General features: G+C 36.5%; 1 protein-coding gene across 1 annotated transcript; it reads right to left on the bottom strand.

Moving 5' to 3' along the window:
• Positions 1–357: 357 nt before the first annotated feature.
• Positions 358–14,813, bottom strand: LOC306887699 (voltage-dependent calcium channel gamma-7 subunit-like). The gene is made up of 6 exons (XM_079445659.1): positions 14,705–14,813; positions 9,453–9,648; positions 7,662–7,748; positions 7,431–7,571; positions 3,709–3,854; positions 358–1,749 (listed from the first exon to the last, which is right to left on the bottom strand). The coding sequence occupies exons 2-6, from the start codon at positions 9,646–9,648 to the stop codon at positions 1,279–1,281; spliced, it is 1,041 nt and encodes a 346-aa protein (XP_079301785.1). The 5' UTR covers positions 14,705–14,813; the 3' UTR covers positions 358–1,278.

Genomic DNA, 14,813 nt, shown 5'->3' with positions numbered 1-14,813 from the left:
AAAGCATCCTAGGTGTATATGACTTTCTTCTTTCAGACGAATCCAATCGGAGTTATGTTAACAATTTTCCTTGCTCTTCCAAGCGTTTGAATGGCAGTAGGTGGGTGTTTTTTTTCCAACAGTCCAAAAGTAGTCAAATAAAGTTTATCCATCCATAATAAAACGTGCCTCACACGGCTCTGGGGGTGAATAAAGGCCTCCTGTAGCGAATCGATGTGTTTTTGTAAGTCTAACCCTTAAATCTATCCCTTTCAATAGATCAATACATACGGTAGTGCTTAAATTTACACCTCATCTCACACCCCTAGTCAAAGAGACAGATACAAACAACAAAAAAAACAAGAACACTTCATGGTTAAGAGTTAATCTCTGGTGTAATAGGCATTGTCGTTTCATAGTCTAACAATTTTAATCTGGTCAACATCTATTTGTAGCTGTGATTTGTTATACTCATTCACAATAATGTTGTATGGTTACTGTTGCTTTTTTTACACAAACATTTTTTTTTGCCGCATGCTCTGCGTTGACTTGAACAATTTCAGCACCACGGACAGCGCTTATAGCTGCTCAATGCAGTCTCTTAACCACTAGAGGGCGCTGTGAGCGCTGACAAATTAAAATATGCTGTCAGGCAAGTGCTTATTCTTTGGACCTACATATGATATTTACAAAAGAGTCTTACAAATTAAGAACATTTAAATGATTTTACTTTAGTTTTTCCCACTAAATTTGTCAACATTCTGCAGAAAGGCAGTGAACCAAATCACAGCCAAAACACAACAGTACACAGTATTTATACAAGAAATATTCAATATTTCTCAAAAACAAACAAACAATGTTAATCATTTAAATTTTGTTCAGTAACAAGTAATTCCCACTTTAGCATTTATTGATAATATTAACACTAAAACTAACAATTCACAGATTCCATGATGAGAAATAACTTAAATTCAGTAATATATATATTTTTTCTATCACCTATAGAAGGCAATAGTTCTCTTATGTGCTCTAATGTGTGTCTAAATACATGAATTGTCAGTTCTGTTGTGTGTGATTGTCAAGTGTTCTGCATGAACCCTCATTCCATCCATTGCAGTTTAAGATGCTACAATTTCACAACATTCAGTCTTAAAAAGAGGCCTTTTGTTACAAACAGAAAAACTTCCTTTTCTCATATAAAAAACTACATCTTGCCTTACATCATATTTCTATTTCTCATAGTTTATGCATTATCTCAGTAAAAACAAACACTCTATAAACTTTCTCTTCTGTCTGCGTTTAGCATGGTGAGGCGCTCATGCGCATATGTGTGTGATAGTGCGGGGGCGGCACTGCAGCGGGCGCCGCAGACAGAGGCAGGGTCTGGGATGCTGCAGCTGCCCCGTGCGCCCCAGGGTGGAGAGGATGGTTGTGGGAGAATGGAGCTGCGGAACCTGGTGATTGTCGCTGGTATCTAGCTCCAGAGGTGGGGCTGGATGCAGCAGTGATTCCTGGAGATGATGTGCTTTGTTGGCCGCTGATCTTTAGCGGGGGCTGGGGTTTCTGCATGAGCTGGATGGAGATGTCACTGGAGATCTCGGAGGCACTCCGAGCACGCTGGGGGGGAGGCCAGGTCTCTGGGTGCAGGTACTGGCCGCTGTAGTCGCTGCCCTCAGAAAGGCGGGGGCGATAGAGAGCCGGGTGAGGCCGATACATCTCCTCTTCAGCATAACGCTTCATAAAGAGATACACTGACATCACACCAGCACCCTGAGAGAGAGAGAGAGAGAGAAGAGATGTGATGTTATAACTGACACATTCCAAATGTTTACTTTATTGTGAGGGTTCAATTCTTGCCACTAACTAACCATTAACTATGACTTTTGCCTCAATACATTGCTAATTTGCTGCTTATTAATAGTAAGGTAGTTGGTAAGTTTAGGTATTGGATAGGATTAGGGATGTAGAATATTGTCACGCAGAATATGTGCTTTATAAGTACTAATAAACAGCCAATATATAATAGTAATAGTAGTTAATAATAATAATAGGCATGCAACTACTTAATAGTGAGAATTGGTCCCTATACTAAAGTGTTACCACAGTTTCTTTTAATTTGTCTGGCCAACATCTTTGTGTTTCTCAACAATACATTAGATTGGTACGATTTTTTAATGTTTCTAAAGGAAGTCTCTTAAGCTCACCAAGTAAAAAAAATACAGTAAACAGTAATATTGTGAGATAATATTATATTTTAAAATACATGTTTTCTATTTGAATATATTTTCAGCATCATTACTCCAGTCTTCAGTGTCACACGATCCTCATAAATCACTCCAATATGCTGATTTGGTGCTCGAGAAACATTTTTTATTATTATCAATGTTGTAAACAGTTGTGCTGCTTAATATTTGTCCGGAAAATGTGGAACAGCATTTATATATATTTTTTGTAATTTTTTTTTTTTTGTAACAGTGTAAATGTCCTCACTTTTGATCAATTTAAATCAACGTTGAATAATAAGAGTTATTACATAAAATAAAAAGGTTATACTAATACCAACTTTTAAACTGTAGAGTATTAACAGTTAAGTTATGGGAAGATGATTTGGTTATCCTAATAAAATCAGAAGTGAGCCTATTAGAATAATACTGCAGACCTGTGGGATTATTTATAATGATTAATAATTTCTTAATTGCATTTATTAGTAATCTCATCTTTTTAAATGTTTATTTATTATATATAGTTTTAAATTATGCACAAAAGAAATGACAGATTTGTGTGTTTAATTATGAATGTGTTTAAATATTTATTTACTTTGGCTAAATATGGCAAATCAATAAAGCATTTATGACAGGTTGGAAATAAAAGCAGCATGCATAAGAAATACTGTTTTGTGATTATGTGACTACACTCTTCATTAAACAAAGAAAAACCTGAGGTGAATATACAAGGTGATTTTACAGAAATTCCTCTTTGCTCTTTGCTCTAATATTCTCACTGACAAACTATTTTTTTCCTTTGGCGACCATAATAGTAAAAGGATCCTGCTGTATCAAGCAGAAAAAAAGAGTTAGAGCTTGAACTTCAATTATGCTTAATCCTCACTTTATGGACAAACACAAGAAACGACTGACAGAGAAGCTCTGACTGCTCCATCATCCACTTCATCTTCTTCTGACTTTTATAATCACCTCAATATCATCTACACATGAATTAGAAATATCTTAAAACCTAAAATCCCAATCTTATGTGGTTATCATGTGAAGAAACAGAAATAAATACATGTTGAAAATCTCTTAAACTGACCTCCTTAAGCTCAGGTTACTTAAAGTTTTCCTATTGCAGTCAATTTGAAACAATATGATTAAGTGCTCTAAATACAGTATTCAGACGCTGAGTAGCAAATAAAATGGAGCACATCTGAAGCTCCACATTCATAATACATAAAGAGCACATTTGAAGCGCCTACCTTCGACTGAAGTATATGTCAGGGCAGGGTCATGTTAAAAGCATCTGCTTCAGCAGCATCAAGTGACATAATTACAGTACCATCATTTATTAAGCCCCTCGGGCCTAGAAGAATGGATACGTTCAATCATTGAAGCTTTCACAAGAAATATCACTACATCTTGGCTATTCAAGGCCAAGGGGCTTGAATTTACTCTGAGCAAAAAATGACAACCAAAAAAGGCACTGATATTTTGGACATAAATTTCATCCTCTGACCTCTTTGAGCAGGAAGGAGCTGGCAGCAAATGCAAAGGACCAGCCGTAGCGGTAGTTGAAGAACTGCTCTGGCTCCCGCGGCCTGTTCATTACTTCATCATTGATACTGGAGATATACAGCACCAACCCCACCACCAGACTCAACCCTGAGAGAGAGAAAGAGCGAGAGAGAACAAATAAGTGAAGAAAAATCAACAGACCACTAAGATGCCACCTGCTGAATAACAAATATTAAATGCAGCTGCACAAAAACTAAAACAACAGAACTAAACAATGTAGTTAAATAACTGCACTGTGATGCGCTTCCTGTCAGGCCCCTGAGGACTTACTGCTCACCCTCAGCCAACTCAACAGACACACACAAGTACTGTACACACTCCAGGGCTCTGGCCGGCCACTGATGAGTGGATATCAGATCCATTTATCACAACCCCAAACTCTCCCCACTGCAGGCACAGTAGGCTAGCAGAGATGCATGGAGGACAGAGGAGATAAATCTGCTTGGTAAGTTTGACGTCACGCGTGACCGTTACCAAGTCCAAACGCTCTTTTAGATGCCAAAAGCATACAACGATGCTAACACGGTGGGGTGATGGCGCAGTGGATAAGACACATGCCTTTGGTGTGAGAGACCCGGGTTCGAATCCACTGTGAGACACCAATGTGTCCCTGAGCAAGACACTTAACCCCTAGTTGCTCCAGAGGCGTGCGACCTCTGACATGTATAGCAATTGTAAGTCGCTTTGGATAAAAGCGTCAGCTAAATGAATAAATGTAAATGTAAAATGTAAACATACTGTACACCTACTGTGTGATCCTAACTTTTATATCCATATTGAAATTACTGATGTTCAGACTTTAATGAATCGTTAAAATATTGGTGTCCAGGACGCTGCAAGCCCAGAGACTGTACACAGAGAGTTTTTAATTGCTTAGCTTATATTTGTAATAAATAGTGCTCATAACCGGCTGTTGAAATAGTATGAACTGAACTGAATTGAGTAGAGGTTTGGACCAGTTTTCATTATACCTTACATTGCAAGTTTAAAGAATAGTTTAGCCAAAAATTAAAACTTGCTTTAAAATTAATCAGCCTTAGGCCATCCGAGATGTAAAAGAGTTGTTTTTTTCATTGGAACGTATTTGGAGAAATTCCGCATTGCATCACTTGCTCACCACTGGATCCTCTGCAGTGAATGGGTGCCGTCAGAATGAGAGTCCAAACAGCTGATAAAAACATCACAATAATCCACAAGTAATCAACACTACTCCAGTCCAGCAATTAATGCCTTATGAAGGCAAAAGCTGCATGTTTATAATAAACAAAACCCTCATTAATGTGTTTTAACTTTAAGCCATCGCTTCTAGCCAAAATACGAGTCCATAATCCATAATAATGTTTCTTCCCCTGTTGTCATCTCACATCAAAATCCACTGACATATTTGTTAAGAACTATATTGGACTGTTTTCACTTGTGCTTGATTTGTGCATATTTCTCTTCTGATTCAGACGAGATGACTTTTTCCATTAGAAAAATAAATATTATGGATAGAGGACTTATATGAAGTTGATAGATTTGTTTTGAGTATTATTTGTGGATTATTGTGATGTTTTATCAGCTGTTTTTATCATTCTGACGGCACCCATTCACTGCAGGGGATCCATACTGAGCAAGTGATTTAATGCTAAATTTCTCATCTTGTTCAGATGAAGAAACAAACTGGCCTGAGAGAGAGTAAATTTTCATCAAATTTAATTTTTAGGTGAACTATGCCTTTAACAAGCAGAGGCAAGCAGATTGTGCGTAGCAGAGGAATGTGAGTATGTGTGCGAGTTTGGACAGAGGATGATAGTAAAACTGTAAAAGGAACAAGGTGAGAAAAACTCACACAAAATGCACAAACCGAGAAATGCCTGTAATATTTATCGCAACAGCCGAATGTCCGATTCTCTCACCCACATGCACAAAACAAAAACACATCATTCCTGCAAACATCAGCTACATTTCACAGCCGCTCCATCTAACGGCACTATCAGCGCACTTTATCTTTACTTTTTAATGGCTACTTTCAACTGAAGCACTTTTATCAGACCCGAGCAGTCTGAAATGCCCATTACATATTCACCAGCAGGCCGATAGAGAACACAGAGAGAAAAGAACAAGTAAAAAGGTGTTTTTCAAGGGCGGTCTGTCAGGAAGTTTGTGCTGCAAGAGGAGAGAGGTGTTTTCGATAAAGTCGAAGGTCTTTTCTGGCCGTGTGCAAGGTTGAGGCAGCGATGCAGTAAACAACAGTGGCATCTGCATACAAATAAGTTCTACATTCAGGTTAGGGTTAGGCTCTCACTGCAGACTGATATATATTATAGTGCAATTTCATGCATGTTTACAGAGGAGTTCAAACGCAGTTCATGAGGGAAAATGCATTTATTTAGTGCTTTTTAAATGTCATTCTATAATTCTAATAATGTTATTAAAATTCTCTCATTTTAATAATATTTTTTATATGTAATGACAGCAGCACTTAAGGTGCATGAACCCCACGAATTTGTCCACAAGTAGATAATTTTCTCCAGCATGATTTGACAATGATTCAAAGACCATCTTGTGCGTCAATGTCACAAATGTGCTGCTTTTAGGGACCTAGAAATGAACATATTTTTAAATATTAAATATTTAAAATATACCTAAAATATAGCTAAATCCTACATTTTTATTGTGGAAATTCGAAATCTTTACGTAAATTTTTAGGTTTCTGGATTTAAAAAAAATTAGATAAGACATCCTACTCTTGAAAGGTGTAACTATATGGTTAGTTTAAGCTTATAAACAATAATAATTCAATCATTAAATGTCATTTCATATGCGCTCTTTATATTTAGACAAATTTGTGCTGCAATGGCTACTAGGGTCTCTGTCTGATTCCGTCTAATCGAACATGTTTTATATTTTATAATCTTGCTGACCTCTGCTGGTGCAGCACTGAACTGCATGCTCAGATATTTGAGGTATCTATTGGAAAATAAATCTGGCACCATTGACTGATGAGTTTAATCTTCACATTTACATGATATAGGACACATCAAGCAGTTGTGCCTACATGAATAAATTAATGTGTTTTTGCTCTGTGTTAGAACATTATATGAGAAAATAATAAGTGCAAAAGATATGCAATCGTGTAATGAGAGCTATAATGTGACAGAGGGTTAAGATATCCTACTTGTATGATAGATGTGTTATTTTACAGAATAACTAATGCAATAAAAATACAGCACTTCCTTCAAAGAAACTTTATCACTGGTTCCAAAAACTGCTAAATAACAAACAGATGGAGCGATTTCATGCTCAGACACAGGTTTATGATTGGAGGAGACATCATTAATGTAATACAGATGGTACTGCTGCATTCTGGTGAGTACAGAACAAAATCTTCACACATTTAATCTTCCTGAAAAAAAGGGATCTGTATGAAATATGTTATGAACTATTTTTAACGGTGAGAGAATTTTAGAATGAGACTTAATTCAAAAGAATGTTCCTCCAGGCCCATTTGTGATGACATAATTATAGATGGCACAACATCTATCCTAAAAGTGTTATATAATGTATTATATATAAATATAAAATGTCTAAGAAAGAGAAAATGTTAGATATAACTCATAAAGGGTCACAAAACATTGCACCAGGTGTTTCCACCTTACAGAAGGAAAGGTTTCCCACTACCTGAGAGGATGAAGAAGATTCCAGAAACGAAGGCTAGGATGGTGCGCTGCGGACGGATGTGGCCCACGTTACTGATGATGAAGGCCATGAAAACGAAGAGCAGGGACACCATAGGGAAGGGCGTAGCTGTCCGCACCATCTCTGCCAGAACAGTAAATACATGTGTGTGAGAGCTATGCGTGCGTGTAAATGTGGACAATGTTACTTTGATTTTGAAGTATGTTTACTCACTGAGGATATTTGCAGTGTTTTCTGTGGTGATTTCAATCTCTGGCTCTGTGAAATACTCAGAGGCCACACATCTACCCTTCTCTGAACCTAAAACAGTGAGAGAGGATATAATGAAAGATATTTATATAAATAAAAAAATACAGGAACTACACAAATATATATGAACACACATTCAATATTATTATATTATATTATTATTATTATCATTGCCAGTTTTATGTATTTTTTGTTTAAAGGAATGTTCAGAAATCATGGAAATATTCATGATTATTTTATTCGACAGGCAGTATTTTAATAGTATTAAACAAATAACAAAATAAAAGTAATAATTCTAAGTAGGTAGGTGCACTTGTACTCTAATACAAAGTAAATATATATATATATATAATTAATAAAATAATACTTTATTTAATTTGACATCAGTAGAATGATAAATTATTAAATTATAAAATTATTTAATTTTGCACAACACATTGTCTTTTTCACTCCACTTTTCCCAGAACTTATGAATAGGTCTTTATACATGAAAACATACAATATATTTTTAATATTTACACTACCATTCAAAAGTTTGGGCTGGGCAAGATGGGGTGGGTAAAATTTATATCATGTTTTTGAAAGAAGTGCTATGCTCATCAAAAATATAGTAAAAACAGTAATACTGTGAAATATTATTACAAATTGAAATAACTGTTTTCTATTCTATTTTAATTATAAATGTAATTAATTGCTTTGGTGGTACTTTGATGGAATTTTCGGCAGCCATTACTCCAGACTTCAGTGTCACATGATCCTTCAGAAATCAACCTCATATTCTGATGTGCTTCTAAAGAAACATGTTTATTATTATCAGAGTTGAAAACATTTATGTGATACTTTTTTTCAGGATTCATTAATGAATAGAAAGCTCAAAAGAACAGGATTCATTTGAAATATAATTTTTTTTGTAACATTATAAATGCCTTTACTCTTGATTTTGACCAATGTAATATAGGAATGTAATAATAATAATAAATTATATGTTTAAATTTTTTTTAAAAAGTGGTCTGCAGAAAGCCAAGTCCTAATCCCAGCTGAACACCTCTGGTGTGACTTTATATGCAGACCATGAGGCAAAAAATCATCACCAAACACCAATGACTTGTACATAAGGGTACTGTCATTTAGACACGTCCAAAACTGTTGCAACAGAGATGGAAATACAGTTTTTAAATACATGAATTATGTTTCCATCTTTGTTGCCACAGTTTTGGTAATGTCTTTTTCTGTTCTAAAGAAGGGGGTGTCCCAACACTTTTGTCCTTATAGTGTCTATTCAAGTCATTGGTGTTTGGTGATGAGTTTTTGGCTCAAGGTCTGCATATAAAGTCACACCAGAGGTGTTCAGCAGGGATTAGGACTTGGCTTTCTGCAGACCAGTCAAGTTCTTCCACACTGACTGAATCAATCATGTCTTTTTGAACCTTGCCTTATACACAGAGGCACTGTCATGTTAGAATAGAAAAGGGTCCTGTCCAAACTGTTGCTATAAAACTAGAAGCACACAATCCGTAGAATATCATTATATGCTTTAACATTAAGATTTGTACTCATGGAAATTACTAAAGTAGTCAAACATGTTCATTAGAAGGGGGTCACCCAATACTTTTGGCAATATAGTGTATATTTGTGTGTGTGTGTATAGAGCGTCCCTTGCAGGCAGATCAGCATGTCTGGGCATCCTTGACATCCAACGGTTGTATCATAAAGTACTATTTAAGACCTTAGTGTATAATATGTGTGTGTCCGCACCTGCTATGAAACACACTCTCCAGAGGCCTGAATGTAATGCCATCTTGACATCGACAGTTTGGTTCTGCTGCAGTACGATTCCCTCCTCCATCAGCAGCCAATAATCCGTCGCCACGGCAACCCCCACCAACAGCAGTCCGCACGCCCCAAACACTGTGGAGAGCAGAGTCAGAGCCCTGCTGCTGCAAGAGCTCATCTGCACGCACACACACACACACACACACACACACACACACACACACACACATCAACCGTCAGCACTCCAAATCACAGCAGAAAAACTAACAAATCTAGACACTTCTACACAGTCGCTGTTACTCTTCAGTTCACCAGTACAAATGCCTAGCTAAAATAGATAAGAGGAGTGTAAAAGATCACGAGAGACAGTTACTGTCCCACTGTGGCGGTAATCAGCCAATCACACGAAAGGTCAAAGTTCACCAGGCTTAACGGGTGGCATTCACTGAAGCAGAACGTGAAAGATTATTGGCAGTGATTCAGATGGCACAACACACACATTACACACAAGCGCCTACAGAGTCATGAGTCATAGCTTTACTGTGAGACAGACCTCATCCGTACCGAGAAAGAAACAGATGTAGACATGAGTAAACACACACCGGTCTTACTCACTAATTCACATCGGCATGCCCTGCAGAGTGATGCACTGTGGGAGAACAGAATCTGATAAAAGCTGCTATTGGATTGGTTCATCCAAAAATGACAATTCTTTCATTAATTACTCGTTCCAAACCTTTATGACTTTCATTCTTCTGCTGAAGACAAAGGAAGAAATTAAAGGATTGTAAAAAACAAATAACATTTACTTAATTTTTATTTTGCAAGTTTTTGCACGCATATTTTTTAGTAAAATTTAAGCATAAAATTTACTTAACTAAGTTAAGTAAAATTAGCAAAGGAAATAAGTAAATTTAACATGTCCAGTTAGAGTTTGATGAGTAATTTCTACTTAATTACTTTTAGTTTACCCTGCAATACTCAATTCACTCAGCTACGGTTTGTAAACTTTACTCAAATAACATAGCACTGAAAAAAGCTATTGCAAGCAGGTAGACTGCTCCTTATTCTTTTTAAGGTAATATGTTGACTCAATGTAGTTACTATCCAAGTGAACTCAGAGACCTCAATACTTGGCACATGATACACAATGACAATCAGTGAATAGTGTTTGAGTGTGAACGGGTCATTTGGAGTAAAAAAAAGTCACAAAACAGCAAGTTACTTAACCTAACAACAAAAGTAACCATAAAACGGTATAAACACATCTCAAAAACAGCAAATAAATTAACCTTATTAATTATTCATGCCCAAGTGCATGATGGGAACAACGGGATCATAACTTTGATATTTACATAAACAATCTTTGTAAAAAATAACAAACAATTCCAAGTAAAATTTACTTATAAGTTCAAACTTAAATTGAGTACTAATATTGAATTTACTCTTTTTTTCTATTCTTGCCTGAACTAAATTATTTCATGTAGAAATTACTTTTGTTTTTCTGTATTATTTACTTCGCCACAAAATTATTTTTATCAGTGTACAAATCATTCTTTTCTACAATTAAATGGACTGAGGCACCATAAAAATATTATACTAATGATAAATATGACTGAGTGTTCTGGAGCCGTACAACAGAATTTGTGAAGAAGTGACAGAAATTTAAGTCATTATTTAATGATAATCTTCCCGTCCAGTGAACCGTTAGGGACTGAATAAAGTGAGTTGAACTCAATAAACAGATGAGTCAAATCATTCAGACTGGTTTTGTGAAATTAATGATTGTCATTAGAAAACGATCACAAGTCGGATTATTTTCAGAATTATAATTTCAAATATAGATCACGATGAGACCATGTTTATGATGCTTTTGCATCCTTTTTGAAGTCCGAAAGCTTGAGTCTTCAATTAACTGTAGCTGCATGGACCAAAAAAAAGGTAGAAGACAGACTGTCACACAAGTTTGGAATGAAGGTGAATAAGCGAATTTGAATTAACAGTTCATTAAATGCTTTACAACTGTATTATTTTAGTATTTTTTTTATTCTTGAGTATTTATTAATATTTTGCTAACTAGCTTTAGTTTTCATTTTAGTTGAAGTTTTAGTAATTTTGTTTTGTGCTTTTCTCATTTTTATTAGTCTTATAATGTTTCCATTTAGCTTTCATTAATTGATCATTTTAGTTTTAGTCATTTTAGTGTTTTTAATTTTAGTAAATAACAAACTTATTTTATGCCAGTTAGTTGCCAAGAAAACATTTCTAAAGGTAATTTTTAATCAAATCTAAAAAATGCTGGGTGAAATATGGACAAACCCAGCGACTCAGTTGTTTTTACCCAGCGGTTGGTTTAAATGTTTAACCTGACCTTCTGGTAGTTTTATTTGACTCAACTATTGCTTATAAAATTACTATATTTCCAGCTTTAAATGAACCCAAAATACGTTGGAATTAAATGAACATTTATTAATATTTTTATCAATAAAAGTTGAATAAATAATAATTAAAGTAAAAAAAATTTAATTGCTTATTAATAAATGTTCACCTTTTGATTATTGCTGATGCCTCTAGTAGCTAATTTGTCTGATATTAATTTAATTTACTTATTTTAGGTTCATTATAAGCCAGCCATATAGTAATTTTAAACAATAGGCTAGCAGAGTTAAATAAAACTACCCAGAAGGCTGGGTTAAACATTTAACCCAACTGTTGGGTCAAAGCAACGCTGGGTTTGTCCATATTTCACCAAACACTGGGTTGTATTTAACCCTGCATTTTTTTAGAATGTATGGAATATAATACATATATTTATTTGACTTTCATTTAAATTATTTTTAGTAGTTTTAGTTAACATAACACTTCTTTAAAACTGAGAAGGAAAGGAACGGACTGTAAAAGAACAGAGTCAGGGCAAGAAAAGACACTGGAATGAGGAGAGGCCACATATGGGGCAACTAACTATGGCAATATGTAAATGTCAGAGTGTACACTATGAACTAGTGTTCTCTATGTGAAATGTGTTGTAAAACTAAGATTACATCCTCTTTCTGACCCTGTGCACCTCTCTGATTCTTCCAGGGCAGAGCTCTGATCGATTCTTAATTAATGAGGGATGCTTTTTATCTCGGTTGTGAATGGATGACAGCGCTGATGACAACTTGAAAGGTCTTTTCAAAGCGAAATATGCATATTGCTCTCTGTCATTGTCTCTGCATCTGTGCTGAGCTGATACAGGAATGCTTTCATCCTGTCATTCTACATACTTAAAGATTACGATTTGACATGTGATTAATGAAATGAATGCTGTCATTCGGTTACATGTGTGAGGTTGAAAGACTCAGTTTCCTGTCTCCGCAGTCACTCAGCTCCTGCCTCTATGGCGACTTTTATGATGGATATTTTTGAAGAGGTTGTATAGAGTATATGTGAGAGAATGTGGTGTGTGTGTGTGTGTGTGTGCTTTTCCATGCTGTCATTTCCTGTGTGTCTCTCTGAGCTGGTGATTCAGAGCAGCACCCTGAGCAACAAGAGAGGGAGAAAAAGAAAGCGTAAGAAAAAGAAAAAAGAGACGGAGACTCTTGGCTTCCAAAATTAATCTCAGAAGTCTAGACGAGACTTTTTATTGCGTCTGTGTGAATATCGGAGAGTTCGACCTTTTGCCTTTCATCCTGCCGCAAAGAATGACACAAGCCCTAACACCAGCAGTCAACAGAAGATGAACCTCAGCAAATGACGGACAGATTTTGCAATGCAGCAAAAAAGGCACAGCGTGAACACTGTGGAGGAAAAGTGCTGGTGCTGAGTGCTCTGAAGCAAACACAACAGAGGCAGAGACCAACAATGTCAAACTCCAGCTTGACAGTCTACACTGAGTTTTTTTTTCACTTTCGCCCGCAGCTCGTCTGCCTCCTTAAGGCTGCGTGTGCTGATGTAGAAGAGAGGTTACTTCTCCATGACAAAATCAGTCCACCTCAAACTTGCATATTCACCCACAGATTTACATTTTTGTGGGGTCTGCACACCCGATTTGGTCTGATCTTGACCTTTGCTGAAGGAAATCTTTGTGCACTGGTACAACTTGAGGTAACTCCCTTGAGCTTGGTGCCACACAAAGTGTGTACTTAAAGGGATAGTTCATCCAAAAATTATTATTATTATTTATTTTTTTATTTACTCACCCTCATGCTGTTCCAAACCTGTATGGATTTCTTTCTTCTGTTGAACACAAAAGAAGATTCTGAAGAATGTTGGTGACCAAACAGTTGCTGGTAGCCAATGACTTCCATAGTATTTTATGACAGAATTTTCATTTTGGGGTGAACTATCCCTTTAAAGTGTGCACTATTCAAACGCAGTATGATGTCAGTGTGGCTTACACTAAGTACGCTTGATCCAAAATATTAAAGGAACAGTTAACAGTTAAGAAAATATCTTGAAAAATGTTTTTTTAACCATAAAATCTAAATCACTGAGATCCAGTGTTTTTTGGACCCCACTGACATTCATTGTATGGACAAATACAGTTTGTTCCATAACAGAAGCAAGTAGTCTCCAGATTTGAAACGACGTAAGGGTGAGTATTAAATAGAATGTTGATTTTTGTGTGAACTATCTCTTTAAATATGTTTGCATATTTTTGTTTAAAGGAACACTACGGCATTTAGTAGCTATCTGAATGTGTTACAATAAATACATTGTCAACAAAAGACATACAGTACAGTGAGGAATCTCACTGTGACAGAGAGAAGAGAAAGAGTGCCAAGGCAGATGTAGGCTAATGTACGGAAAGACCTTGGCCCAGTAATGATGGAGTTCCCACCTACATGCCAGCGCGCGCCTCCTGGGGCACTTGACTGAGCCAGTTACAGTCTCAACTACCTCAGCTACCATTCACTCACTTCTGCCCAACACAAAAATGCTCAACAGCTGCAAATGTTAGTAGAATCACCGCATGCCAGTCTCCTGAATGACCATGGACGTTTACAATTCACAATGGACCACAAACAACGATAAATCTTCCCCTCACGTATCTACACAACATGCGACTCCTGCTGGGATTATGGAAACGCGTCTGTAATAGGTCGACATGCAGCCATAAACGCATATCCGTTCGTTTTCTTTAACTTCTGTCTATAACAGCTGACAAAAGTTGAAATGTGTTTTGGCTCAGTCACGCGTTAGTTGAGAACAGTAAAGAACAATGAAAGCAGACTGAAGAAGCGTGTACTCACCCTGCCCGTGCGCGTGGAGCTGACAAGTATGCAGGCACAAGCCTCACACCAGGGGTGCCTGGCAAATATCCGCGCTCTGTCTCTCTCTCCCTCTCGTCTCTCCCTCCCT

The sequence above is a fragment of the Barbus barbus genome (assembly GCF_936440315.1).
Source record: "Barbus barbus genome assembly, chromosome: 21".
In the NCBI taxonomy this organism is placed as follows: Eukaryota; Metazoa; Chordata; class Actinopteri; order Cypriniformes; family Cyprinidae; genus Barbus; species Barbus barbus.
Note: the sequence above shows the minus strand (reverse complement) of the source record. Positions and strands in the feature narration are given on the sequence as shown.

Coding starts and splice junctions, on each gene's coding strand:
- LOC306887699 (XM_079445659.1), bottom strand. CDS start 9,648: ATGAGCTCTTGCAGCAGCAGGGCTCTGACTCTGCTCTCCACAGTGTTT. Junction 7,749..9,452: donor GAGAGTGTGTTTCATAGCAG/GTGCGGACACAC, acceptor TCACTGTTTTAG/GTTCAGAGAAGGGTAGATGT. Junction 1,750..3,708: donor GCTCCTTCCTGCTCAAAGAG/GTCAGAGGATGA, acceptor TCTCTCTCTCAG/GGTGCTGGTGTGATGTCAGT.